The sequence below is a fragment of the Ptychodera flava genome, chromosome 6, assembly GCF_041260155.1.
Source record: "Ptychodera flava strain L36383 chromosome 6, AS_Pfla_20210202, whole genome shotgun sequence".
In the NCBI taxonomy this organism is placed as follows: domain Eukaryota; kingdom Metazoa; phylum Hemichordata; class Enteropneusta; family Ptychoderidae; genus Ptychodera; species Ptychodera flava.
The window spans coordinates 27,524,717-27,552,646 of record NC_091933.1 but is presented as its reverse complement, the minus strand read 5'-3'; the positions used below and the strand labels follow the sequence as shown (position 1 = coordinate 27,552,646).

General features: G+C 36.7%; 1 protein-coding gene across 1 annotated transcript in view; it reads left to right on the top strand.

Moving 5' to 3' along the window:
• LOC139135368 (cadherin-like and PC-esterase domain-containing protein 1) overlaps window positions 1-27,930 on the top strand; it is a 50,870-nt gene that overhangs the window by 8,887 nt on the left and 14,053 nt on the right. Inside the window, exons 2-14 of the mRNA XM_070702730.1 lie at window positions 19,055-19,256; window positions 19,980-20,143; window positions 20,278-20,362; window positions 20,691-20,871; window positions 21,554-21,728; window positions 21,927-22,114; window positions 22,493-22,565; window positions 23,114-23,284; window positions 24,631-24,735; window positions 25,216-25,606; window positions 25,940-26,129; window positions 26,503-26,683; window positions 27,254-27,377. Of these exons, the coding sequence (XP_070558831.1) occupies window positions 19,055-19,256; window positions 19,980-20,143; window positions 20,278-20,362; window positions 20,691-20,871; window positions 21,554-21,728; window positions 21,927-22,114; window positions 22,493-22,565; window positions 23,114-23,284; window positions 24,631-24,735; window positions 25,216-25,606; window positions 25,940-26,129; window positions 26,503-26,683; window positions 27,254-27,377 (2,230 nt within the window). The remainder of the gene's footprint in view (window positions 1-19,054; window positions 19,257-19,979; window positions 20,144-20,277; window positions 20,363-20,690; window positions 20,872-21,553; window positions 21,729-21,926; window positions 22,115-22,492; window positions 22,566-23,113; window positions 23,285-24,630; window positions 24,736-25,215; window positions 25,607-25,939; window positions 26,130-26,502; window positions 26,684-27,253; window positions 27,378-27,930) is intronic.

Sequence of the window (27,930 nt, the reverse complement as noted above, 5' to 3'; positions counted from 1 at the left end):
GTAAGCAAAGAGTCTTAATGTATAAAGTGAAAGTAAAACACATATATGGCATGCAGATGATGCCTACAAACATGCATTAATTGTCAGGCTAAGTCAGCAGATTGAGTCTCGTTGCCACCTGAATTCAACAGCAGACGTGTCTATAGCCCTAGCCAAGAGGTAGTGGGTCGGAGGTACTGAGGCAAGCGTACGTGTAGGATTCTAGGCTAGTCTAGCCCATACTACCTCTATGTGTTTGCATGCATACTGTTCACCTTCAAGTGGTAACACCCCAAGATACAGTAGGTATGCAGTTACTTTAATCGTATTACACATATGTAATGTATATCATCAGAAGGAATTCCACATTGAATGAGGCTTTAACCATAGTACAAGGTCATGAAATATTGATGATACTTTCGGTTCAAATTCAATCGCAAGATTGTTTATATCAGACCGTTTTAGGATAACAATATTATCTAATGCATAGATATAAAAAATACTTTCAGCGTTAATATACCCCATTTTACAAGAATCTAACATTTTTCTGTTATCTTCTCATGATGTAAAGTGTACAAATTTTTTGTAAGCCAAGGACACTTTTGTAATATCTATTACTCAAAATATATAGAACAATCAATTGTTTAAAGGTGGAGCCAACTTTGGACTTGGTACCAGAATGGCATAAATTCCATCCCATGTAAATATGACATTTTAATGACAGTGTTTAGAGTGAAAGTCATTGTGTAAGACGTTCATAAAACCAAACTTGGCAGGTCACTCAGTAAGTATAATTACCAATCCCTGAATTGTCATTGTCTGATGCAGACTCCTATTTTACTCACATACCATATATAATGTATGAGTTCAAACTGCTTGCTGGATTATCATGCAAGGTTACCTATGCAACCGGTAAGACTCCAAAAATCTCTCATTTTAGAGAAAACATGAATTTACAACTTTGCAATTTATGTTCCATACTGCTTTGTCATATATGATAACCCGAGGCTACCTCCAGTTAGGATGTAAATAGTATTTATGTGTGTTTTTTTTCTGTAACTCTCACAGGTATTGCACTTCGGGGGATAGGGCATTTATGAATCTAAATGTGTCTATTTTCAGAAAATTGTCTCTAAGCCAAGGGGCCACATGTTGGTCGACACTTCACACAACCCAGGCGTGCGAGGCATACCCTGGTATTCTCTGTGCATACATTTGTGTATAGGTTTACACACATGGTGATTGCTTGAAATACCATTGAGGTGCAGTTTCTTGGTACCAGATTCAAGTCACATCAGCAACAACATGCCAGCCATAACTTACTCCATTCATAAGCGTATCCACAGATTAAACCATGCACGAAAAATGACTTTTCCTACTGGGAACAATAATAATAATGATAATAACTTTATTACATTACTTTGTTGTCTGTGGATACAGTATGGTAAAAAAAAATTATAATAATAATAACAATAATTATAAAAAATGGTTGTTAAACTAATATGATATAAAACAAAGAAGGAGAAAAACGATATTACAAGAAAATAGATTGTATAACATCACATTGTAATGGTGTTCCAGAATATATGCGGCTGGAACACCCAAATCTATCTCTGAATGTTATTGTATTTCACAGGGTTAGTATATAAAAAACATGCAGCACAGCTGTTTTTTGTCTAAATTTGACATTTGACATTCTTAACGTTTTAATATAGTCAAATGCTCCGTTTGAAGGAATTTCAGCTCCAATTGCATGACCATGGTAAAAATAATATACTTTCCAACAACACTCATCAAGCACGCGTGAGGTGACGTCACATCACCCTGGCATGCATGGATACAAAGTGGCAAAATACAAACATTGAATCACTTTTCAATTGTCAGAATGCATGAAATATATCTGGTAAGGCTGGGATATAGACACGTACAAAGCCTATCACAGAATGACTCCCCTGACAGTTTTAACTTGATCCATGCTAGCAGTAATTCACAATTTTAGCTGCTGTAAATCACAATTTATTCGATCTTTGCTTTACGCTATTACTCAGGCACATCTGTTAAAAATATTTCTAGAAGCAATATATCTTCTTTTTAGGGATCTTCACTTCGGCAAAAAAAAGGGGGAGCAATAACCATCTGAAAACAGTTACTTGATCAGGAATATTGCCCACGGACTTTTTCTGCACAGAAACAGAAAAACAATCAAATGACAGAAATTCTAGACAGATGTTTGAATTTCAGTGCCAAATCATGTGTATTAAAGCTACTAGGTAAAGCTTTTATCAAAACCTGGCAAGTGACACCTTTTGTGGATTGCCACAGCAGCAACAAAACCCACCATTACTTAACATTCTATTGGCAGTTAAGTCAAGTAGAGTGACAGAAATTGTAAGCGGTATACAGTTAATGCTTGGTCTGTTTTCAGTACAGGAGATTGTTTCCATCGTCCCAAGTTTCCAACCACCCACCTAGAAAGTTAGCAGAGCAAAGACTTTGTCTCTGATTTTACTATCATTCTAAAACAAAAATTACGCTTCCACTGCTGTCTGGATCCCCTATTGTCCCAAAATTCCCCTTCTCGTGCTTCTAAAATTTCACTTCCTGCATGTGCGCATTGGTATAATATATTTTAAAATCCCCATCATTATATTTTATCAACATAATTAGTGCTTGTTGCTAAGTTCAGTTTGTGTGGTCAGCCAGGCTTTAAGCAGAGAGTACCATGTATTCCTTTCTTGTGAATGTTTGAACGACACTCTTTTTGGGCAGCATTTTTTATAGCACTCAAAGTTTTTTGCAATGAAAGTTAATTCCTTAGAATGATGGTACTTTTTCATGTGAAGGTTATGGTGTAATCATGACTGCCAGTCCAAGTGTAGTTCGTGAGGCGTTTGAAGTGTATATTGATTTTTTCCTTTTCCTAGCCAGTCTGAAAACATTTCTGATTGGTTTGACATTTTGAAAAGTTTAAAATAGCCTTTTTTATGGCCAGTTGCTTCATTAGCTCTAAGCAAAATAGTGTTCAAGCTAATTTGATCTGAGGGGAAATGATGAATTTTTTTTTTCTTCAGAAGTAAAAGACCCCAAGACAAAACCGACACTCATGTAACTTGTTTAATTTTAGAGCAGTTTTTCTGCCGACAAATGAGTTTGTAATCTTGAGTGCTTCCAGCAAAGGTGACCCGATACTGACCTCAATTTGAAAGAAAACACGCCTGCGTATCACGAAGTGGTAACTCAGGCATGGTGTAATTACATGTTGTGTCAGAAAAAGACGTCATCTCTGTGAACTATGGTCAGTTGCTGCATAAACTGTTGAAGTGATACACGAAGGTTATCAAAAGTTGTTTTCATCGTGCTATACTGAAATAAATATTCTCCAAGCTGATGAAACAAGGACAGAATTGAGACTTGGAGAGAAGGGACTTTGTGAGATAAAAGCCGAGAGCTCACAATTTTATCTGTTGAAAAGTGGATAATTCAAAGAAAGTTGTGATACTTTACATCGTTACATAATTAAAAGAGTCCTAGTACATTCTATGAATAATGTTTGAACTATAGCCACAGACAACTGTTGTACCGGTATGTTGGTCATACCAGTACTAGCTTACAGACAGTTGATGTTCCTTTTGCTGTAACTTTTGATGTATGCTCCAGTATTGTTGTTCTATGTGCGAAAGACATTTTCACGTTGCATTCTGGGTATCATAGTGAAAGGTTCATGACTGTTCAACATGTTGACAAAAACTCAGGGATTGAGCAAACTGTTTGGTATGGAGAGGTGTCTGGTTTATAGAGGTCCTTTTAACATAGAGTTCTGTTGGAATGGGACTGGGAAAAGGGTTCGGTTTAGACAGGTTTCACTGTATATGTACTCTATTTGTAGTGTCTAGTCGAGGTACATGTTGCCGGCTGAATTTCATGTTAGTTCTGACTACCGGTAGAATTGATTTCTCAATTAACATTAGATATTGTACACAATACAATGAGTTTCGAAGGCTTATTCTCTGTATTCGAATACACTAAAGACACAGGACTGAAGGTGTACATGGAGAAACAAAAAAAAAAATGATGAAAATATTTTAAAATGTTACAGCAATTATCCGTTTAAACTAATAACATCACACAGTTTGTGGTGCATCCACATGTCAGGGAATTGTCCCAAAGGTAAATTGCTACAAACTGTAAATGTCATAGCGAAATTATAAATAACATATGTGTCATAATTTATTACCAGTGAAAAAATAACTATTTGGTTTTAGACTGGGGTACATGTATTCATTGATTAAAAATGAGTATTCCAGCTGAATTGTGATCATAAGTAAAGTAGTCACAAGTGATTGTGCCCTTGTTGACATCACTAGATTATGATGAATTGTACATGGCAGTGCTTTTGTGTACCAAAGTATGATGCAAATTTATGTACTCTATGCGTCCCATCATTAAGAGCACAAGGAACTCAAGCATACATGATGTACCTGCAAATATAAGGAATACTTGCCCACAGGTAAGAGTGCTAACCAAGCATCCGGAAATGTCAAATGTCAGAGGCAAGCTGTATATTAATGGAAATGAATTGAAACCAGCTCCTGCAGTACACAGAAACTATCAGGATATATGGACAGTGAGGGAACAATTTACGTTCCTACAGCAATCTATCAGACCTCTGGTCATGAGTCTGCAAAAAGTAGACTTACCAGTGGAATGAGGTGATTTGCCACGCGTGTAAATCATCAGAATTGCCAGGACTGAATTCAGAAACTGTGTGAAAAATGTTTTTCTGGAATCAATGATGGGTATTTTTTGCATTGATATGCAAACCAATCCTTCACCTGTCTCCTATACCCTGACCTGAAGAACTGTTGCCGTCTTTTTTTTTTCAAAATTTTAATTTGCCTACTTCACGTTCAATTGCACCCAAGGGCAGGGGAGGGGTCACACATTGATCCCAAGCTGAAGGAGGAGGCTGTATTGTAAATCATACCTATGCAAGCACGTCACACTCAGAGTGAAAAATTTCTTGTACAAAATAACATGCCTTTTGGTGGAAATGGATCTTTACACAAAGAAAATACATCAAGGAATTATGAACTGATCTCGTTTATGTTGTTTTAGTATATTTTTACAGCGTGGTTCACCACAAGATCTGAATTCATAGAATGCAACCAATATTTCTGGTAAAGAATACAAAACTTGTATACTATACTATATCTGTATGTGCTGTACAATACTGGTAATCTGTAACTTTAGTTTCTGGTGTATAACATGCAAATTACTTGTAATTTGTTACTCCCCCACTTTATAATAATTGAGTAACAGTAATAGATGCATAATTCATTCTTTTATTGGGAAAAATGCATATTCTTACCTTCAAAAAGGTCATGAAATTGATTTAATTCCAGCAATATTTGATTGATATTTAACCTGAACATGGATGCAATTGCAATCTTTCCAAATGTTCTCGGTGTCAAAGAATATTGAAGTTATTTTTCACAAAAATAGAAAAACTTGTACACAAATCTATCAAGAAGAATTACTTTTTAATGGTGTTTGAAGCAGTCGTTGCCCTTTTTCAATCATTATGATAAAGTTTACAAATAGAAACATAGATTTAGAGACTTTCTTTGACAGAGCACACCTATTGATCTTGTGAAAGGTAATGAGCATGAAAACAGTTCAGCATTCTGTCTTAAAGGGTGGCATGAATTCTGACATTTAGTCAGTGATGCAATTTATTAGAGTAGAATTGAGTAATTCTAGTGCAGACCACTGCACACATGTGTTGTGTATGGGCTGTATTTGACAAGAACCCAAACTAATCATAGTAAGTGTGGACACAGCTAGCTAGGGCAATGGTATGTAGATTTATGGAGGGATGAATTTCCTATTTCTATATGGTGCCCTTTCCCAATATCTAGGTAATTGCTGCTACCAAGGCTGCATCTACTTAGTGATGTGTCTCTTGACTATCCTGATGAGATTATCAACTGCTAGACTCACAAGAAATAAAGTTGCCATTACCATGATTTTGCCTACCGTAAATTGTCCATTGTTTTCCACAGAAATTTCCAATCTTCCTTAAGGTGCCATCACATTTGAAAAACTCAGATTATCTTACCCAACTTTTGTCCTTTTTGGCCTAAATATACATGTTTATAAATTTGACCAAGATTTGCTCTTCTTTCTTTTGATCAAAGTGTATCAAGAAATATTTAATCGAAATCTCAGTCTTTAAGTACCAATATGCTTTGTGTTAGATCATAAAAAAAGGCTTTTCTTGCAGGAACTAAGTGCAATCAAGTTGACAGAATGATAAGAAATAATCATGTTCTTTCACATGAAAGTCATTGTAACAATTGCAAAATGCTGGTTCCACAAAATGTACCAATCTTTCAAAATCATTGTCTTTCAAAACTTGTTTGGTGACTCTCATGCTTTACCTCTTGTAAGGACAAATTGAAAACACGGTATTTTCAGAAGTTAAATTTCATGGCAGGACCTTCATTTTGTCTGATCGTACAACTAGAAATTTGTTAGCATACACTACATTCAAGGTAAATTTGTGCAGTGCTCTATACCTCTGAGGCCAGCTCTAGCACTGTCATATTTAAACAAAATGATGTTAAATTCCCTCTTACATGCATCATCACCTCATGAAATTCTAAAGAAACATACAAACTTACGCACAAAATGTTTTCCAAAACTTTTTTATCTACTTCTGTATCCTTTGATGATTGTGGTGAAGAAAACCACGCTTGATAATGAGGCTCAACATATGAACTAAGGTTTGATCTTCATGTATCCAATGTGACTTGTTCAGTGCTTATTTTAATTTGCTCAGCCTCCCCATGGTAACCAATTCCACTTTCTATGCTCAGAGGATTTGGTTAGGTTTATATTTCTCCATCTTCACTTGTCTTCCGTTCAAACTTCAAACTTTGATAACACACACTAATATATCATGTACGTGTATTTATTCAATTCAAACTTTTCCCACGGCATCATTTTAACACGTTGATACAGAACATGCACCTTGAATATTGAATGCGTTCAGAAGAATTATGTCAGGGTATAATTCTCTTTATAAACTGCACTGGTACACGCTAAGCATATAAAGTGAGAAATACCACAGAGTTCAGACTCCTTGAAATAGATTTACGAGGACGCCAATACAAACAGGTGAGAAAATTCAGGTGTCTAAAAGTATGTAAATTTAACGTCTTAATCGCTATGCCGACGGGTGAGCATTTTATGTGCCCTTCTCACGGCTATCACTCCGACTAGTTAGCCAAGGAAGGTGCGTTAATGTACATCGGGATGTGCATAAATTTTGCTCGGCTTTTAGTAGTTTTAAAGTGAAAGTAGACATGTTAAAAGTTAGGTTCCCCCAAAGATTTGCCAATACTTGAACGATTTCCTACTGAAGGAGCACCTGATAGCATAGATCACTGGTAAAGTATGCCTATTATGAATACAAATACTGTATATGTATGCTCCCAACACTGACAGAAATGCAGATAAAGAGAATTGGAATTCACTGATATAAAATTCCCAAACACCACCATACCTTTGTAATATAGCAGCTTGTGAGAGAAGTGGATTTTATTCTTTCATCAATTTTCACTCCCATAGTTTCATTCTCACAAAGGCTGATGTCTGTACTTTTCAATTCAATCGCTTGTACTAATGCTGTTTTAATGTTGCTTTTGACCTTTTGGGAGAAAAAAGTTGTCTAGCACTCGATAATCATTCAAATAAAGACATCATGGATCAGGTGGGAGAAAGGCAGACAGATGCATTGCCTTGTCATTGTTGATGCTCTCAAGCATTTAATTACCAAATGTGAAAGATTAATAGATTAATGAATACACATTAATGCATACATATACTGTTTAATTGACATTAGAAGACCTTGATTGTGTCTGAAAGTGCATCAAAGCTAAAATTCTAAATGTGATTAATAACAAAGTTGTGTGATCAACAACCTTCAAACATTCAATACATAGTTGAGTTAATAAATTTAATTCACTGTCACAAGTCAGTGTGTGTGTATATATATATATATATATATAATATATATATATATATATATATATATATATATATATATATATATATATATTATATATATATATATATATATATATTGTAATATATGCTTATATATTCATGTAGTGACGTATTATTGTAGTGGGCATGTGCAGAATAAAGTATGACTCTCCTCATGCTTGAGACTAGTGAACAACGGCCTCCGTCTCTCTCTATACAATACATAGTACATATACTACAAGTGGCGACGAGGATAAAACATCAGTGACCTTAGAGTGCAAAGTGCATTGTTCGCGCAACGTGTAAGTTGTTTCGAACAAAAACGAGGTCGGAGAACGGAGAAAAAGCGGCAGATTTAATTCGGACTATCAAGCAGTTAGCGAGGAAGAGTGCCACGCCGTCGAGCGGAACTTGGGGCAGAGGATCGGAACAGTGGAAGCGATCCAGTAGCGAGAAGTAACTTCAAAGTAACTCGAAAAACTTTGAACAGTTGTTCTACGCAGTGCAGTCGGGGAAAAATCTCAGCAAATCTGAAGATTTAAGACTGTGTCACCCAAAGTTCAAGTTTTCAAGTACATTCCTTTGTCTTAAGCGATAAAGTAAACAAGCGATAATGGCCAACGCCCGAATAACACGTGCTACGACTGAAGCTTTCGACAAGACGAAAAGTACTTTCAAGTCTTACTACAATAGGATGGAGAGGTTCTACCGTGTCAACGGCATCACGGAGGAAGAAAGCAAGAAAGATGCTCTTTTATATTGCATTGGTCAAACGGCTTTCTCCGAGTTGGAGGATATACTCCTGCCAGCAAAACCAACAGACAAATCGCTAGCAGAGATTGTGGCGTGCTTGGAAAAGTACTACGATCCAGCGCGGATGGAACTTGCTGGAGCTTTCCATTTCCTGAAGCGAGACCAGAAGCCAGGCGAATCGGTGCAAGACTACCGTACATAACCGCGTTGAAGCAGAAGCTGCGAGACTGTAACTACAAGGCGTGCTGTCAAGGCAGAATTTTGCGGGACAAACTTGTAACGGGACTGTACAACTCGAAAATTCGTCAGCACTTCATGACTATGAAAGACATTTCAGAGTTGAGTTTCGTCGAAGCGTGCGAGATCGCGATATCGATGGAAGCGGGACTGCACCAGTCGAATCAAATGGCGAAGGACACTTCAAGTAAAGGGACGATCAGTAAAGTAGTAAGCAAACGTGACTCTTCTAAGACTATACAGTGTTATAGGTGTGGAAATAATCATTTGGCTAAAGATTGTCCACAAAATGTTGAGTGTCATAAGTGTTCTAAACGTGGTCATTTTGCGAAATTTTGTAAGTCGAAACAAAAGGGCAAAGATAACAAAAGTGGTAAAAAGCCGAAGTCTGGTAAGTCAAAATCAGTAAAGGCTGTCACTGAAGCAGATAGCGACAGTGATGATTCTAATTGTAATGTGTATCATGTTGAGTCCTCCATTAATATGAATGTAAGTGGAGAAAAATCTGGTTATTATGTAAAACTGGATGTTAATGGTAAATCAGTGTCCATGCAAGTAGACACGGCAGCTGACTACAGTATCATGTCAAAGTCAGAGTATGAAAAGAATTTCCGGAAAATTCCTTTGAGACAGTCGGGAATTAAATTGAAAAGCTACACTGGCATTACAATTTCCGTTAGTGGAGAAATTTCGGTCGAAGTGAGCTATGAAAGTCAGCGTGTCAACTTGCCACTGATAATAGTAGATCACCCTGGTAAACCAACATTACTTGGGCGAAACTGGTTGCAAAAGTTGAAATTAAATTGGGGTAAGATTTTTACATGATTGTGTAGCTGAAAAAGCTAGCAAAGAAAGCGGTGATTGTATGACCGGTAATACGAAAGACAAACTAGATTCAGTCTTACGTAAGTACAGTAATGTGTTTTCTGATAGCTACGATGGTATGCGTGGGCACAAAGCTCACATCCGTGTGAAAGAAGGCGCCAAGCCTGTGTTTCATAAACCTCGTAGAGTTCCATATGCGCTCAGGGAAGCAGTGGAAACAGAGTTACAAAAGTTAGAGGAAAACGGTGTAATTGTCAAAGTAGACCGCTCTGAATGGGCGAGTCCTATTGTTGTCGTTCCCAAATCGGGGAAATCTGTGAGAATATGCGGAGACTATAAAGTCAGTATTAATCCGGTAGTTGAGGATGAGCAATGTACTCTGCCAACTACTCAAGATTTGTATGTTCAATTGTCAGGGTCAAAGGTATTTTCACGATTAGATTTGACGCATGCGTATGCACAATTGTCAGTTGATGATGAAAGTCGGAAGTACTTAACCATCAATACTCACAAAGGCCTGTATGCCTATACTAAGTTACCTTATGGTGTGAAGTCGGCACCAAAGATTTTCCAGAGTAAGATGGATTGTATCTTACAGGGTATTCAGAAATGTGTATGTAAACAAGATGATATTCTCATTGGAGGAAATAATGTTCATGAGAATCTTGATATTTTAGAGGAAGTCCTCAGAAGATTAAGTGATAACAATCTTCATGTCAATTTATCGAAATGTGAATTTGTCAAAGCAAGTACTGTATATCTGGGTTTAGAATACAGTGGTGAAGGATTGAGACCTGTAGAATCGTCATTGCAAGCAATTAAGCAGGCTCCAATCCCAAAGAATGTCGCACAGTTGCGATCATTTCTAGGTATGGTACAGTATTACCATCAGTTTTTACCGAATTTAGCCACAACTTTACAGCCACTCCATGAATTGTTAAAGAAAGGAGTTGACTGGAAGTGGTCTGAAAAATGTCAAAAAGTGTATGAAAAATGTAAAGCAAAGTTAAGTAGTGAAACTTTACTTGTACACTATGATCCAAATAAGAAGCTGAAGTTAGATTGTGATGCTTCAAGTTATGGTGTGGGAGCTGTTCTCTCACATGTATTTGAAAATGGTGACGAAAGACCAATAGCGTATGCCTCTAGAACTCTAAGCCCGAGTGAACGTAACTATGCCCAAATTGAGAGGGAAGCACTTTCACTGATATTTGGAGTTAAGAAATTCCATGATTTCCTGTATGGGAGGAAATTCACTTTGGTTACGGACCATAAGCCATTGCTAGCAATCTTAGGTCCGAGATCAGGTATTCCTACCATAGCAGCTGCAAGAATGCAAAGATGGGCACTGACTCTGCAGGCATATGACTATGATATAGAGTATCGTAACACGCGAGCACACGCAAATTGTGATGCGTTGTCAAGACTACCAAGTCCAAGCACACAAGGTGCTGAGGATAGTGTATTTGCTGTTAGCGTAATAGATGAGAGTTTCCCAGTTTTAGCTGATGATATTGCTAAGGAAACCAAAGTTAATCCACTTCTTAGCAAAGTGTATGATCTTGTATTGAATGGTTGGCCCAGTTATTTCAAAGATATGTCTGAGGCACTTAAGCCATTTTATCATAGAAGAGATCAATTGTCAACGGAACAAGGTTGTATTTTATGGGGTACTCGAGTGGTGATTCCAAAGAAGTTTCGTGAAAGGTTGTTAGACGAGCTTCATTGGGAACATCCTGGAGTATGTGCCATGAAAGCACTTGCCCGTAGTCATGTATGGTGGCCAAATATTGATGCGGATATTGAGAGTAAAGTGAAAGCATGTTCAGTTTGTCAAGAGTAAGACAAATGCCAGCTAAATTACCTTTACATCCGTGGGTATGGCCAATTAGACCTTTTCAAAGAGTTCACATTGATTTTTGTGTAGGCAAGAAATTTTATTTCTTAGTTTTTGTTGATTGTCATTCTAAATGGGTAGATGTAAAACCTATGAAGAAAATCACAGTACTATTGATGAGCTGAGATTAATCTTTGCAGAACATGGTCTACCTGAGCAGTTAGTTTCAGACAACGGTCCACAGTTCACATCTGATGAATTTGGATTGTTTATGAAAAAGAATGGCATTCAGCATATTAAAGTAGCTCCATATCACCCGGCATCTAACGGCGCTGCTGAGAGAGCAGTGAGGCTGGTAAAAGAAGCCTTCACTAAACAAGTCTTAGCAGGAGATGCGTCTTTATCTCTGAAATGTAGAATTGGTAGATTTCTGTTTAGATACAGAATTACACCTCACAGTACAACAGGTGTAAGTCCAGCTGAGTTAATGTGCAAACGTCAGTTTCGTACTAGATTGCAATTGGTAAAACCCAGTCTTGCAAAGCGAGTAGAAAAGAAACAAAATGCACAAAAAGAGCAGTTTGATCGTCATAGAAAACAAGAGAGATATTTTGAAATTGGTGATATTGTAAGAGTGAAAAACCCCAGAGCTGAGTCAAAACTTGATAAGTGGTTGTTAGGCTCTGTAATTGAAGTCAAAGGACCTAGAAATTACATCAAAATTGGGTCCACGACTAAAATGGTTCATGCAGATCATATGGTGAAAACCTATGAGGAAAGTGAACCAGAGTTCAAACAAACGAGTGTACCAATGGCTAGTGAATCAAAGGTGTACATAAGGGATTTCAGTCCACAGTCAGTTAAAGAAATGCCTAGAGCAAATCCGACTGAAATACCAAATGTAGTAAAACCTAAAGAAAATACTGCAGTTATAGTTAATGGTACCAGTAAATCTGACAAAGTAACACCAAGTCAGGAGACATCAGTAAAACCAAGTGGAATTACTGAACCAGTTAGAAGATCAAATAGAGTTAGAAAACCAGTAGTGAAATTAGATCTGTAGATTTTGCAATGTAGTTTATTTGTAGAAATCAGGCATGTAACACTTTTCTTTTAAAAGGGGAAGCAGTGTAATATATGCTTATATATTCATGTAGTGACGTATTATTGTAGTGGGCATGTGCAGAATAAAGTATGACTCTCCTCATGCTTGAGACTAGTGAACAACGGCCTCCGTCTCTCTCTATACAATACATAGTACATATACTACATATAATATATATATATATATATATATATATATATATATATATATATATAAAAACAGATTACTTCAAGTACAAAGTAATGAAATCTATTACTTAAGTTTCATGCATCTTGCAATCCTCAGATAGAGTATATATATATATACATATATATATATATATATATATATATATATATATATATAGATGGATAGATAGATATAAAAGTAGATAGATAGATATAGATATATATATATATATATATATATATATAGATATATATAGATATATATATATATATATATATATATATAGATATATATAGATATAGATATATATAGATATATATATTATGTTAAAGGTAAAAGTTATGGAAGGAAATGGTTTAAAAAGAAATTTGTGAATAGGATGCACACTTTACTTTATCCAGAAAAGTGAATCCCCGGAGCAGAGTTCACATCCCATTGACAAATCTGTTGAAACCATTTCCCTTTTTAACTTTTATCTCCAAAGCCAGTGGGCTGGTATCGTTTCCTGATTGAAGTTACAAGTCAAAGCTCTGAAGCCATATGATCTCTTTAATTCTAGCCTTAATGTGAACAGCAGTCGACTTTCTTTGTGGATGCTGCACAACATCAACTTCAAAACTGTCACCTCTGAACAGAATCAAAGGCCTTGCGTGGCCTTGAGGTGCTCAGCAGTGCTCTGATTTGACATAATGCATTTGATACATGTAGTTGTATCAACCAATGAAGCTGCCCGCAGTTTCTCAAACTAAACCTGATTAAAAGTGTTATTTGTATCCCTCAGGCTGCTGTAAGCAATTTTCCCTCATTGACAAACCGCTGTCCGTTTTTCATTTCCACTGATTTAAAGCATTTTGAATTGTTCTCCTTAAAAACTCATTTGCTGAGCACTGATATGTACATGGGCTCTCAATAAGTGGGGAGGGGATTAGGGCCAAGCCTGCCCCAGGCAATGTCAGATTAGAAATAGCAATTGGCTTGTCAATGCTCTTTGCATGTAGTTCTACTGTTCATTTGGAAAGGTGAGAGGACTTCTACCGGTTTATAAGACACCTTTACCAGTTGTTTGCATACCAAATTGTGCTATAGACAATACAACCCGTTTTCCATTTGTTTGCATACCAAATTGTGTTATTGGCAATACAACCCGTTTTCCATTTGTTTGCATACCAAATTGTGTTATTGGCAATATTTGGCAGTTACAAAGAAATTTCTGCTTTGGGACATGATATTTTGTATGGTATTTTATGAAAATACCTGAGTTCATATTTGGGAATGGTGAAATATCTAAAGTGAAGCTTACAAACACTGACGTGCGCAATACCACATCAACATACAAAATGACCATAATCTTGACTGGCAGGAATGATCACCATGCCACAACCAAACTGTCAACAGAATTGATTATTCAATTCCTCAAGGGACCTTGCTATTAAGTTTTTACCAATCGAAAGATGATGGGATTTAAAATTGCAATTTCCAGTTTACAAAAATAGATTTCCATCACGTTATTAGGATATTACGCTGTCAATAGATAGTGTACACATATAGCAGGACAGGGTCAAATGTCAGAGGAATATCACAACCGGATATTTTGATGTTTGGTGACAGAGAACCAATTACCTGGTGTCAAGAGAAAATACCTTCACTTGTACCGGTAGATTGTTGTGGCTCTTTCACAAGACTGTTGTCTGATAAGGAAGGAGAGAGATTTAAATTTGCACCACACTTCACCACTTTCAGTTGCAACTCTTGATCTCCACAATATTGCTTTTACAATTCAAATTATGTGAGAAAAGCTGCTTTTTAATTACTACATGTTGGTGATATCAATCAAGAAAGTGCAAGGTCACTAATTATAATGAAACCACTCTTTAAGGTCCTTAATGGAAAGTAAATTGAGCTATGCAGTAATTTTCATGCTCTAAAATTTTGTTGTGCTCTTGATGAACTTGAAGATTTTTATGTTCCATTTACTTCCAGTCTCTTATTACATGTAAAACTCTCTCTGATAATCACTCTACAGTTTACTCAATATGTGTCTATACCAGTATGCTCTAAACTGGATAATTCCCGCTGTAGTTTTTAACCTATCAAGGCATGTGAAACAAAAGATCCTAATATTGACACATTTCCAGGATAATGAATAATTAGAATTATCAACTCTGCACGATATGAGTCTCCAAACCATCATTGATTATCATTTTACATGAGCCATCAACTCATTATGCCCGGATTGTAAATAAAAATATTTATTTATCACAGATGCATATAGGGCGCAGAGTATGCAGTCAGGTATTTGATGTCAGTAAAATTGATGAATTATTAAAACATTCAGTTATTGCAATAAAAGCTGAGATGAATTAACCCATAAAAATATTTTTATGTCATTCCACCGTGATGTAGATTTGCATATGAATCAATCAGTATACTTGTGACATTTGAAATTTAATTTATGATATTACAGTGTACAAGAAATGGCTTTTGTGCATGTCAAGAGGTAGCTGCAGTGCTGTAGCTGGAGGTCTTGCCTGGGTATGAGGGTGGGACGGCAAATGAAGAAGAGAATTGGTTTAAACATATCTTGTCAATGGTTTTGCCGTCCAACCCACATGCCCAGGCAAAACCTTGAGCTGCAGCACTGCAGCTGGTGGGGAGGGTGAATTTATGATAACAATGTTCCACCTGTGTACAATAATATGAGAGATGGTACTCATTGATCCTGTCCTTTAGGGAAACAAGGAGTCCAGAAAGCAAAACATTTACTTGCACAATCCTCAGTTTAATGTAAAACAGATACATGTTCATAGAATGTTAGTCATGTGTGTATATTGTTTCGTACATGTATAACCTCCGTGTGTGGAACAGAGCAAGATACTGTATCATGTACAGTACTTTGTACTGATATGTCAAAGCAGTGAGACTGGCATTTTTCAAATGTTTTGTACATGTACCGGTATATATCTCACTTAAAGACAGGATTTAATAGAGGTCAAAAACTTGTGTTTCAAAGACGCCTCATGAACAACACAAAAGGGTAGAGGATCTGTCATATGCCAGAAATATGAAATTAGGAATTTGGTGTAACTTAATTGCAATTAGTGTGCATAAATGTACATGTACATCAATGATTAACCAGATCATAGAAATTTGTTGTAGACTGTGTAGTTTGAAGATAGATTTTTGCCAAGAGTGTGGGCCAGTGTAGAATATGTGGATCTAGCTGTTCTTCAAATCAACCAGTGCCACTGTTTTGCGGGCTGTGGATTGCAGGCTGCTGCAGATTGCAATAAATTTTGTCATGGTTACTATTATCATTTGGCTGTCAAACATGCATGAAACTTTCAGTTTTCTTGAATATCCCAGACTTTTTGCGCTCAGTTTGATAATGCTGTACGTTATCGGAGTATTTGCTTTTACAGAATTTGGACTGTCAGCCTGTCAGATGTGTTCTTCTTCTCCTCACAACAGGCATTCTACATGGTCAATAGTCATGTTGGCATCTTGATTCTCATTATGGTATGATAAGCCTATGTGATAGTTTTAAAAAGACACATCCAGAAAAGGATTTATAGTTCTTTATCAATAAAATGTCCAGGAGAAACCAGGATGTAGTACAGACACTTGGAATAAAGTGAGTTTAAATGCAGCTCTGCCATCAAAAGTTTCCAATAAATAATGTAATGTACACATACTCTGATGTTTAAAAAGTTCTGAGACCATTCTCTCAATAATAATTACATATCACTTTGAAGACAGGTATGGATATCATACCCTAACATTTTCATTTGCAAAGACGTGTTCCTTCTTATGATTGGAAATCTGATCAAGTATTTGTCTGCTTGAAAACTTTCTCTCTATCAGCATGTTGTCTGTTTGAAAACTTTTTCTGTATCAGCATGAAGTATTTTTGTGGTAAACCCGTCTTGAACTGCCTTTCACCCTGAAAAGTAGGTCACGATACATGCATACAGTCACGTTCCACGTATTATGAATGGTTGTTAAACTGTTTTCAGTTTTGAAAAGTATTCATTTGACTCTCCAGAAAGCAGAAATTGTGATTTTAATCTGCCTCATAAGCTCTATAGTGTAAGCAACTATAAACTGTTATGTCAATACTTCTGCCAGCGGCATAACATACTCTCTATTTTAACTTAAAATTACACATTAGCAAGCATATATTTTATCTATTGAGGTAGCGTAGTTGTTTGTATGTATATATGATTTCATTTTCCTATTGAAGACAATAGAAACACAGGTATTCATATTTGTTATATACTGTTACAGATCTGCTATAACATTGAAATGTTCATATTTTAATCCACTTTAATACAGGTATAGACATGGTGAAAAACATTTGTTGTGTTGTCAACATTGCCATCAAATGCACAGACATTGTGTCTGTCTTTCTTGACCCAATCCTAAGTGACATAGAATTTTCTACTGGCTTGATGTCACTTGAGAATGTGTGTATTCATGCTCTACAGTGTTCATAAGTATCACATGACTGCATATGTATGCATGAGTTTGACTGCTTTTAAGAATTGAAATTAGTTTCTTTCTTTACAATGGACTGTCATACATGTCAGATAGGAACATATTCATCCAGTTAACAGATGGCCATATTTTTATTAATATGCACAAGTCCCATGTTTACACATGAATTGTTTGGGGCCAATCAACAGAAGTTATTAAGCCCATTTGTTCAGAACTACTTATCTTACCTACCAATTTTCACTGGCATAATTACCGCCACATTCCAAATGTATTTTTTTTTTCAATCAAATATACCGGTACATTGTGTATCAACCTATATATGCACATGCCAACAATGAAATTTGTGCTGTATTCAATGAAATTATATTCTTATAAACAAACACAAAGGAATGAAAATTACTACCTAATAGCACTTGGTATCTGTTTTCCATTATCTTAATCATACATGGGTAACCAAGTGTATCTTCTAATCTACTGTCAATATATGCAACAACAGATGCCAGTCTGGTTCAGATGGTATATGCACAGAGGCACAGACTAATTATGTCTGAATTCATTTCATTTTTCTATTCATTTATCAGCAAATGAGTATTGGGAATGTCTGTAAATAATGTATACACAGTAAATATGCCCTCAAATGTAGGATAAAGGTGGAAAAGGAGGTGCATATGGCATATGAAAGTTTCTGCTCTCACAGCTCTGTATTAACTGAGGGCACACTTCTGAGGTTGGCTGGTTCAGGCACTAATTGTCTCATAAAGGGTGTGTGATGGATAGAATATTTTCTGAAAAATAATTTTCAAAGTAACATTAAGTATTATAACTGGGCATTCAGACAACCACTTGGCTAGTTTTGATATTTGGAGACTAGGAGTACTCAAAGGATATATGTACAACAGCTCGCCATGACTCAGATGTGATCAGTAACATCATAGACTGCAGCGGGGATTCCATTCCTCAGTCTATGCATGGTCATATATTTGTAAAGATGTGGATATCACAAGACTGGGGATACCAGTCTAGAATTCAGCTGGTGAACTTTTGGTCTAGCATACAAACCCCATTGAAAAATGCCAGTTTTTTAGACTGCATTTTAAAGTTTGAAATTAATATAACCTAGCATCATTCTAGACTGGAAATATACAAATACAAAGTAAAGTTTAAAAAAATGTAGACAAGAGTGACATCTTAAAATGTTCAAAAAATATGAGTCTAAACAGTCAATTGTGAAATGGAGGTGGAAATTTATTCACTAATACTGGCAATGTTTTCATCCTGTGTAAACAGTAGCGATATCATAATATTTTCAAATGTTCCTTTCAGCTATCTTCACTGACTGCCACTCAGATCGAAACAAATTGCCTTTTTCTAGTTTCACTGAAAATCACCTCAGGAAAGAAAAACAAATCTAAAATATTTGTATGCTGAAACATTACAGGTTTTCAAAACAATGTAACCACGATTTCATTTTTCTTTGCAACTTAATAGCATTCCGGGAATGTGAAAGATATTCAAAACAACATTCTGTGCCTGGAAGTAATTTGTGTAATTCAGTGTACTTTAAATAAGCAATGACATTATGTCCAACATACTTTATGTCTCCACAGATTGAAGCAAAAATACTGCACCAATCAGAGAAGGTGGAGAGCATAGTGCAGGTCAAAGGTCAGCCCAACGTCATAGACCGAGATCTCCTGGTCTATGAGCAGGCCTTCAGGAAGCACGGCTTTACAGTGAAGACACCTGCTGGTTATAAATCTACTGGAAGACTGGTGGAAACCAATGATACAGTGTACAGTAACACAGAAGGTGAGTTAGTAATAGTCTACAGGGTGATCTTTCACCATGGTTCATATTTAATATCTTTATACTGTACTGTCCAATAAATTATTATAGTAACATAGTCAACTTTTACAAATACAAATAAATCTATATGTAGACCATTGAATGGTTGTACAGTATCTTAAAATGTATTTAAAGAAAATGAACTAGAACTATTTAATAAAATGTACCAACTAACATACCAATACATGATTTTGTCAACTCCCTGGGTTTTTTAAGGTGATGTATCTCGACACTTTCTTCTTCCTCAAAAGCCAACAGTAGTTTATTAGCCCAATGTGTGCCATAGTTAAAGCTCCATAAGCTGTATCTTTTGGCTATTTTTTTCAGAACTTTTGTTTCGTGGTTTCCCTACACTATCCCAAGACTGTAATTTAATGCCAAGTATATCAACACAACCTCTATGAGTATAATCTCCATTGTTATTGTTGAAAATTGTATTCAAGTCCAGACAAGAATTCATTTGTGAACAATAAACAATGATCACTACACACATACAAGCTGTGTTGACAAGAATAATACTCGAAATTTCATCATGACAAACAGATTAGGGTCAGACATGGTAGTTGATATACAGAAGCAGAATACTGAAAAACTTGTCACAAGTTACAGCTTATGTCCCTATATATCATTCATAAATCAGAAATCATAGCAGTAACAACTTGTGTACATTGTTTCATTGCCATGCAGATGATGTGGAGGAAGATGAAGGTCAAGTACAACAGATGCAGTCAAGTACCAAAACAGCGGAATGGGAAGGCTGGATGGTTTTGCTGTGTATGACATTTACAGATGGCGATAGTTCCACTTGCCTCGGTCCATCTTCATACGGCCATCTCACTCAACATCAAAAGGTAAACAGTTTATCTCAGTTGTATGCAGTCTCCAAGCTTTTCACACACCTCATCACTGGACAAAGCTGTCACTCCCTCACTGCTTTTTTTTTATTAAATACTTTCCCTAATTCTTCATTTTTTATTGGGCTTAGGTAAATCGGATACCGGGTATAAGAAATACACTTTGGAGGAAGGATAGCTTTTGTCACACCATGGCGGCTGCCAGAAGACTTCCATGTGAGTCCCAAACTTTTTAGATCTACTGGAATGATTCCCATCAAGAATTCTAACTCTGTACATTTTTCTCCCAAAATTCTAACATCCCTACAGATCACAGTTGTACTGGGATCAAGTCAACTTTGTTTGTGGTCAGAACAGCTGAAAATGTGATTATTCTTCATATTTCACTGTCTTTAAAATCAGAATTTGTCTACATACAACTATCCACAAGTTTGTAAAAAATATTTAAAGGGAAAAATGAAAAGTAAACTTGATACACAAGTGTAAAAAAAAACTATTTCTAGCAAGATCAATTGCTTGATATGATGTTATCTTTTCCTTTCAGCTCTGAGGAAGAGTCAATTATCCCTACTGTGTTGGGTTTTACCAGAACAGTATGAACAGTTCCTGAGTGTTGCAGATGCCCTGGGTAGTGAAATCAAATGGGTGTTTAAGTCACCCAACCCTGGTGGTACAATACAGATACTACAACCAACCAAAGAGAGAGATGTGTCCAGAGTCAGACTGTAAGTGTGTGTGGATTTTTTTGCTGTGTGGTTTAGTTTTTCCACAAAGTATTGTTTTAAATATTAAATTAGCAAAAGTGCAGCAATGGAATATCATAATGTTGTTCCATGTTACAGATACAAGTAATCTTAGGAAGCCATTATACCTGATGTACAAAAAGAGTTGGGTATTTCCTAGTCCTGTTTTGGAGCAGCTGACATAACTGAACCATACAGAAAAAGAGAGATCAGAGAAACTCATAATCACATTGAATTTAGGGAAAATTTCAGTAAAAAAATTTGTTGAACATCAGTATGTAATCCTTCAATCCAAGCAAATGAAACTTTAGCACAAAGTATGGCGGTCACTTTGTGTTTTCTCAAGAACATGATAAATGAAAAACATCACTCATATCAAAATGATTCATGTTTTCAGAGGAAAGGGAGTTACTAGTAGGTGAAATTCTGCCCTGCATTCAATGAATTAAATCATGATGAGTTACGGTAGACGACAATAGGGCCACTTAACATTTCTATTCCTGGAATGTGAACAATCTCTCTGGCACATTTTACATACAGTACTGTATATTAGTGTTAATCCCAAATGTATGTACACATCACACATCTGTTTTGTTTTTATTGAAACCAGATGAATGTGAAGAAATAGACGCTGTGTTACACTGTTGCTTCTGTTTCCAAACAGATATCAGACCAAGAAGGCCGTCGTACAGCAGTATTTTGCCAACCCGCTGCTGATATTCGGTATGCCTTTCAACGTCCGTGCCTATGTCCTGGTTACGTCAGTCTCACCACTCAGGGCATTCATCCACTCAGAAGGGCTTGTGCACTACAGACTGGACCAAAGAAGCTTTAAAAAGGCAGGATATCGTCCTTTGTACTCTCAGAATATTTTTTTCTACTTCATTAAGTAAGAATTTGTAGCATAAATACAGTAGCATATAAAATCAAAAGCGTTTGCAAAAGTGTGGACTCATTCACGGCAGGTTTGCAACAAGATCAAATGATGAAAGATTAAAGGGTGAGTATATAACTGTCCTGTCTTATCTATCATTTAGGTTCCTAACAGAACGTGGTACTTCGCCCAGTTGAAGCAATATTTAAAGCATAATCATGGACCAGAGGCAGCTACCATCGCCTTCAAAAACATGGAATCTATTATCGTACAGACCCTGCTGGTTGCAGAGTCTACCCTAGCAGCTCACTTCAGTGGGTTCAAAAAGTCACCAGTGGATGACCCTTACAGGTCAGTCGGTCAGTCAGTCACCCTCAGATGACCCCTACAGGTTCATCGGTCACATTACGAGTCTACCAATTCCTGATCTTGGTATCTGGTTGAAAGTTACATGCGTACATCATCCCTAAGCAATGAGATCATTTTCTGAACTGATCTGTTTTTCATACCTACAAGCATGGCAAACTTATCTTTATTTTTGCCCATACTTGGCTGTTTGCCTTTGAGGGGCAATTCCCTTGTTATGGTTCTTTGATGTAAATCAATAATTTATCTTGGAATTTGATCAGTAATATTTGTTGTGATACCTAAGAATGTAAATCCGACCCTCATTTTTTGGGAGTATCTTTTGATGTTAGTTTCTTTTGTTTCTGTGTTTTTGTCCTGCAGGTGTAAAAATTGCTTCCAGTTGCTGGGCTTTGATTTAATCTTCAATGCTTCTCTGCATCCCATTGTAGTGGAGGTAAGAAACATCAAACTGACATGCAAAACCAGCTTTATATGCAAAATTTAACACATGACCAACAGAGTCAGGCAAAATGAGTGTATAGAAGAGACATTTCAATACATAGGTGATAAAAATATTCAAAAACACAAATTATACCGTTAGGTGAGAATTATTTTCTGGACGAATGAAATTCAGCATTGTACTTTTCTCAGTATTTGATTGTATTTGCTGCCAATACATAAGTTAGCATGGCACAAGTAGCTGACTGTTTTCGTATATGCCTCTGAAAAGCTCTCTACTTTTGAAATTTTCAGACATGGTGGATACAGAGTATCAGATTTATATACATGTATTTTAAAAGACATGCCACTACCCCACAACTGATAATAGTGTATTTAAATTTACACATTTAAACATTTGGCAAAGCTGCACCAATCCACAGGTAGCTAGAAAAATCATTTGTTTTCCGTACCTGTGTCCTCTGTCATATGAAGTGTGAAACAAACTGTCAGAAAAGTTAAGTATGCTTTAGAAAGGTTAAACACAATTCTTTTTGTCTCCAGGTGAATGGACAACCACACATGCAGGCTTCATCCAGTGATGATGGTTGGGCCAGTAATACTATCAAGCAGAATGCAATTGATGACACAGTGGGAATTCTATTTTCCAAGACTTCAGTGGCAGAGGAAGTATCTGAGGCATTAGAACAGTTGGACTCTAACATTGGAGTTGTGGTGAGTACCATACATTAACTCATTAACCCTTTTCCTGCCAGACAGTAATAACTGTATCACATACCCATCAGCCAAGTCAGTAAAAAGCGGTATTGAGCCAAAACATGACTTATTTTCACCCACTTGGCTTGGTATGTTATAGCATCTTTTGTCCAGAAAAAAATCAACTTTACAGTATTATGTTTTCAACAGCCTTCAAATGTACAGTATTATGTTAAGATACATCATATGGAATACGTTGTGTTTCATTAATTTTAACTATCTTGACCTGGTGGTGAAATATGGACTTGGCAGGAAAAGGGTTAATGTGAGCTCTGCTTCAGTGCTCACATCAAATGTGATAAGGCAACCTTTATCAACAAAACACCGGTATTTCTCATTTAAGCTCATTAACTCTGTTACCCCCCTCATTCTCTCTCAAAGTATTGTTTTGCAGAACTCTGATAGGTCATCCGGGGTCATCCTTTGTTCTGTAGGGTCAGCATGATCATCAGATACCAACACAAGATCAATATATCCACAGACAAAATTCCATTTACTTAAATAATGGAGTGATATGAATTTACTAAAGTGTGATTAATAAAAAAGAAAACGAGAAGTCACAACAAATGACATTCAGACCGGGAAACTCTTAAACCCATAATAGGACACAAGGGCCGGTAAATTTACCATTCAAAAGTCCAGCACCACCATGAATTTGCCATTCCTGTGGTTTGCCAGACTGTTGAATGTTAGTTAATGGACTTGAACAGTAAGAAATTTATCAAGCTAATGGCACCACTGGCTTTACTGTACATCGGTAGTTAGGATCACCAAATACAGAATGCAAGTTTGCTCACCTCTGATTGTTGTCAAATATTCAGCAATTCAAATGTTTCAAAACCCAAAGAATGTATTCCACTTTAGTGTATAAAGTAAGTGACAGTGTATTTGTAGGTATGTCTGCACGGTACAGAATTTGTTTTCTGGTAAAGCACTGTGTTTGTGTATTTAATAATAATGTTTCATTACGTTGGAGAGCTTGGGATATTTGTTTCATAGCCAGTTTATCTTTCCAAGAGGAAATATTTAGTGTGCAATTGTGAAACAGCTTGTTTGGTGGATTTATTATCCTTGTTCACTCATGTAAAAAATAATAAGTTATGTATGTACACCAGCTGGAATGTATTGATTTGAAACATACGCACATGTATGGAATTTGAAACGAAAACATAAAATCAGAATATGACGCAAATGAAGCAAAGTGCACTCACCACCATACACATGTGGTGTTGCAGGCAATTTCAAAGGTATTTTTCCCAAAGATATGAAAACATTTGTGTTTGTATTTTGTATTTATTTTTCAGGGGCTCAACTGTCAACCATCACATCAGCTTTGTCTTACCAGACAAGATCTGGAGTATTTACTTGATTCCAGAAGGGAAGCAGCCAGCAAAGGCAGCTTTCAGCAGGTTTGTATTGATTTGCAATGACAAAGACTGCAGCTTTACCCATTTCACTGTCATAATTTTGCCTGGTCTAGTTGTTTGACTTTATGGCAGAGTGACACCTCTACATGGCATGATGGGTGAAAATGGTTGGGTTGGTGGAAAACATTAGGGCTCTCATGTGTGGGCCAATGCATGCCATTGAGATCAAGAGGAGGCAAGACTGAAATACACTGGCCCCATGCTAAGCTGTCTTATGATTTAACACTATCTTAGGGGTATTCACTACCAAAGGCACCGTCATACAAGTGTTATTTTCTACTACTATAATGAAGATGTGACCCAATGTTCATCAGTTGTGCCCCAGAAAAAAAATTTGAGTGCATCCACACATTTCAAAAATTCTTTGCAAATTTGTCTCAGTCAAAGAATGGCAAAATAGAACACACTGTAACTATGATAAGAATGTCATTTCTGATTGTCTGGTTGGCTATTTATTCCCAGTTATACCCATCCTATGATTGCGCCAAATACAGCCTGCTACTTAGAGATCTCCGAAGAGTTGGCAGCATGAATTGGAACCTTGCTGGCAGACAGAGTGAAGTACAGCTTCCAGCAATGCAAAACATGCAGCTGTCTTCATCAGACGCAGTACACCACAACACAGCAGAACTCCATCCAGTCATCTCGACTGTTGAACAGTATTACTTCTCCAAAGAGACAGAAAATGCAGACGATCTAGAAGACATTGGCCCCGTCATCAACGATGACATCTACCTCAACCAGACAGAGAGGAGAAGACCCAAAGACGGATACATTGCAAATCTGATTGACAATGTCTTTGATGATGAGCCAGTTGTGGATGTCAAGTACAGAAGGCCACAGTGCAGTGAGGGTGAGTGAAGAAAAACAAAGGCAATACATTGAGCTGTGTATGAGGGCGTCTCAGATAATTTTTGTCTCTGCTGGAATGACTCAGATCATGATAAAAGTCATGCTCCATTAGAATAGCATGATCTCATCATTGATAGTCATTGTTTGAGAAGAAGAACCATTGAATATTCATGAAATTTCATCAATATATATTATGGCTGTCAAAATATGGCTTTGACTCATGATGAAATTTAACTGTTACAGTAGTGTTTTACCAGTCTATGTGTTTTAATAGTGTTTATATAATATTACAATTTATTTATTTATTTATTTATTTTCCTCTCATTTTCTCCAGACAAAGGAACCATGCCATACTTAGTAGGGTTATACATGGACCCTGACATCAACCTCAGTCCTACATTTGATGCCATAGTAACTAACTACCATGTGACTGTACCCTACGACACAGTACTTATCAAAGTGTGGGCCTTTGCAGCAAGCTGTGACTGTGAGGCAAGGCTAGATGACAAGTATGGATCAAGCAGGCAAGTAATGGCAGCCTTTGGTCACAAACACTGAAAGTCATAGTTTCACACGAGCGGTGGTTCTAAAATCTCATATCATACTTCCAAAGTACTAGTACACTATATGCAATTCCCTGTCAGTGTCTCTTTGTTCATATTAACCCCAAAATAGAAGGAAAAGTCAACACTCTAAAATTTCAGGGTTTGACCTGATAGTTGAACAGGTTGTAAGAAGTTACTGTGGCTCGGCTAAAGGTTATTTTACGTCAAAAGGACAAATTTGTTGTGCCAATATCATGGTGTATGGTATTCCATAGTATATTTGGTACAAGTACAGATAGAGTTTCAAATCCTGAGTTACACAAAGCACTGCAATTTTACATTTTTTTCTCAGGCCGGCAAATTACAGCCTGGGCATTGGAGAGAACAGGGTCAGCATGCATGTGGTTGATGTCACACACTCAGAACCCTGGGTGATAAACACCTACACTGTCCATGTCTATAGAAAGAAACTATCAGAGGATGATGGGATATTCAGTCCTGAAATGCAGTATCAAGTTTGTAGTTTGATTCAGGTAGGTGTGATTCATCATTTATTGTCTTATCTTCTCACTTTGTTGCCCACTTGCCCAATCTTTCTCAAATAAAGAGCAAAGTGGAACACTTCCCAGCTGTTTGATTTCAACCAAGTCACAGCCCACACTTGGTCTTTGCAATAGCGCCATCTAGAGGGCAGTTTGATTGCTGATTGAAGGCCAGAGTGATTGAAGTATAAGTTTTACATTTATGTGATTGTTTGGATGTGATATGAGTCTCCATTTAAGAATCGATTCAATTACTTTGGCCTAATTGTACATTTATGATTACTCATTATGACTAATCATTGATATACAATTACCAGAAAATTATCATTAAAGGATATAGGGCTATTTTTTAATTGATTATGCATTCAACCGTTGTGAGTTGACTTATTACTTAATCAGTTTGAATTATTCAAGATGCAAAAAGTCAACATGGACTGTTTCCTGTATCTTAACTTAGATAATACAAAGCTACAGAAACTTTACAGGATTGAGTATATTCTCTTTTAGGGTAATAAAGCAGTCTTACACAAAGTATTGTAACACATATTCTTTACATGGCAGGAGTGTGATCTTCGAGTCTTTCCTAAAGAACCGTGTGGTTTGAACTTAGTGTCTGGCATAACATGGAATCAGTTCCAGTCAGCCGTTGCCAAGTTGCCACCATGTCATTCAGGAGATGCTCCAGGTATGGTTGTACTTTTCATCTCAATAGAATTTAGCTTCTTGTCATTGGATGTGTGATCATCTGCCAAGGTACATCGTTTGCCTTCACCGACATCCACCTCTGAGGCAATGATGTAGTTTGCTAAAAAAGATTTTTACAGTAGCCTCACAAAGTCCGTATCGCTTATCCATACCTCATCCATACCTCACATATAGCATTGGTACTGCTAGTTGTATGAATGAAATATTTTACTCCACGCAAGTAGGTTAAGGCATGGGCGTCAAACGTTATCATGAATATGCATTAGGGCTCATGAATATTAATAAAACAACACTGCCCACACATAAACAACAGAATATCTCTGAAATCATATCACAAACAAAGTTCCTAACTGGAACATCATCGAGCCAACGAAGTGACAAAGGACACACTAGTGTTCACAACAAAAGATAGCCCATAAGCGCTGTGTGGAACTTCGAACACATAGAATAGGCCGATCATCGCGTACAAACGAAATCCATACATCAGCCATCCTGAGGCCAAAGTCCACGGCATGAGGAACGAGATGACAAGG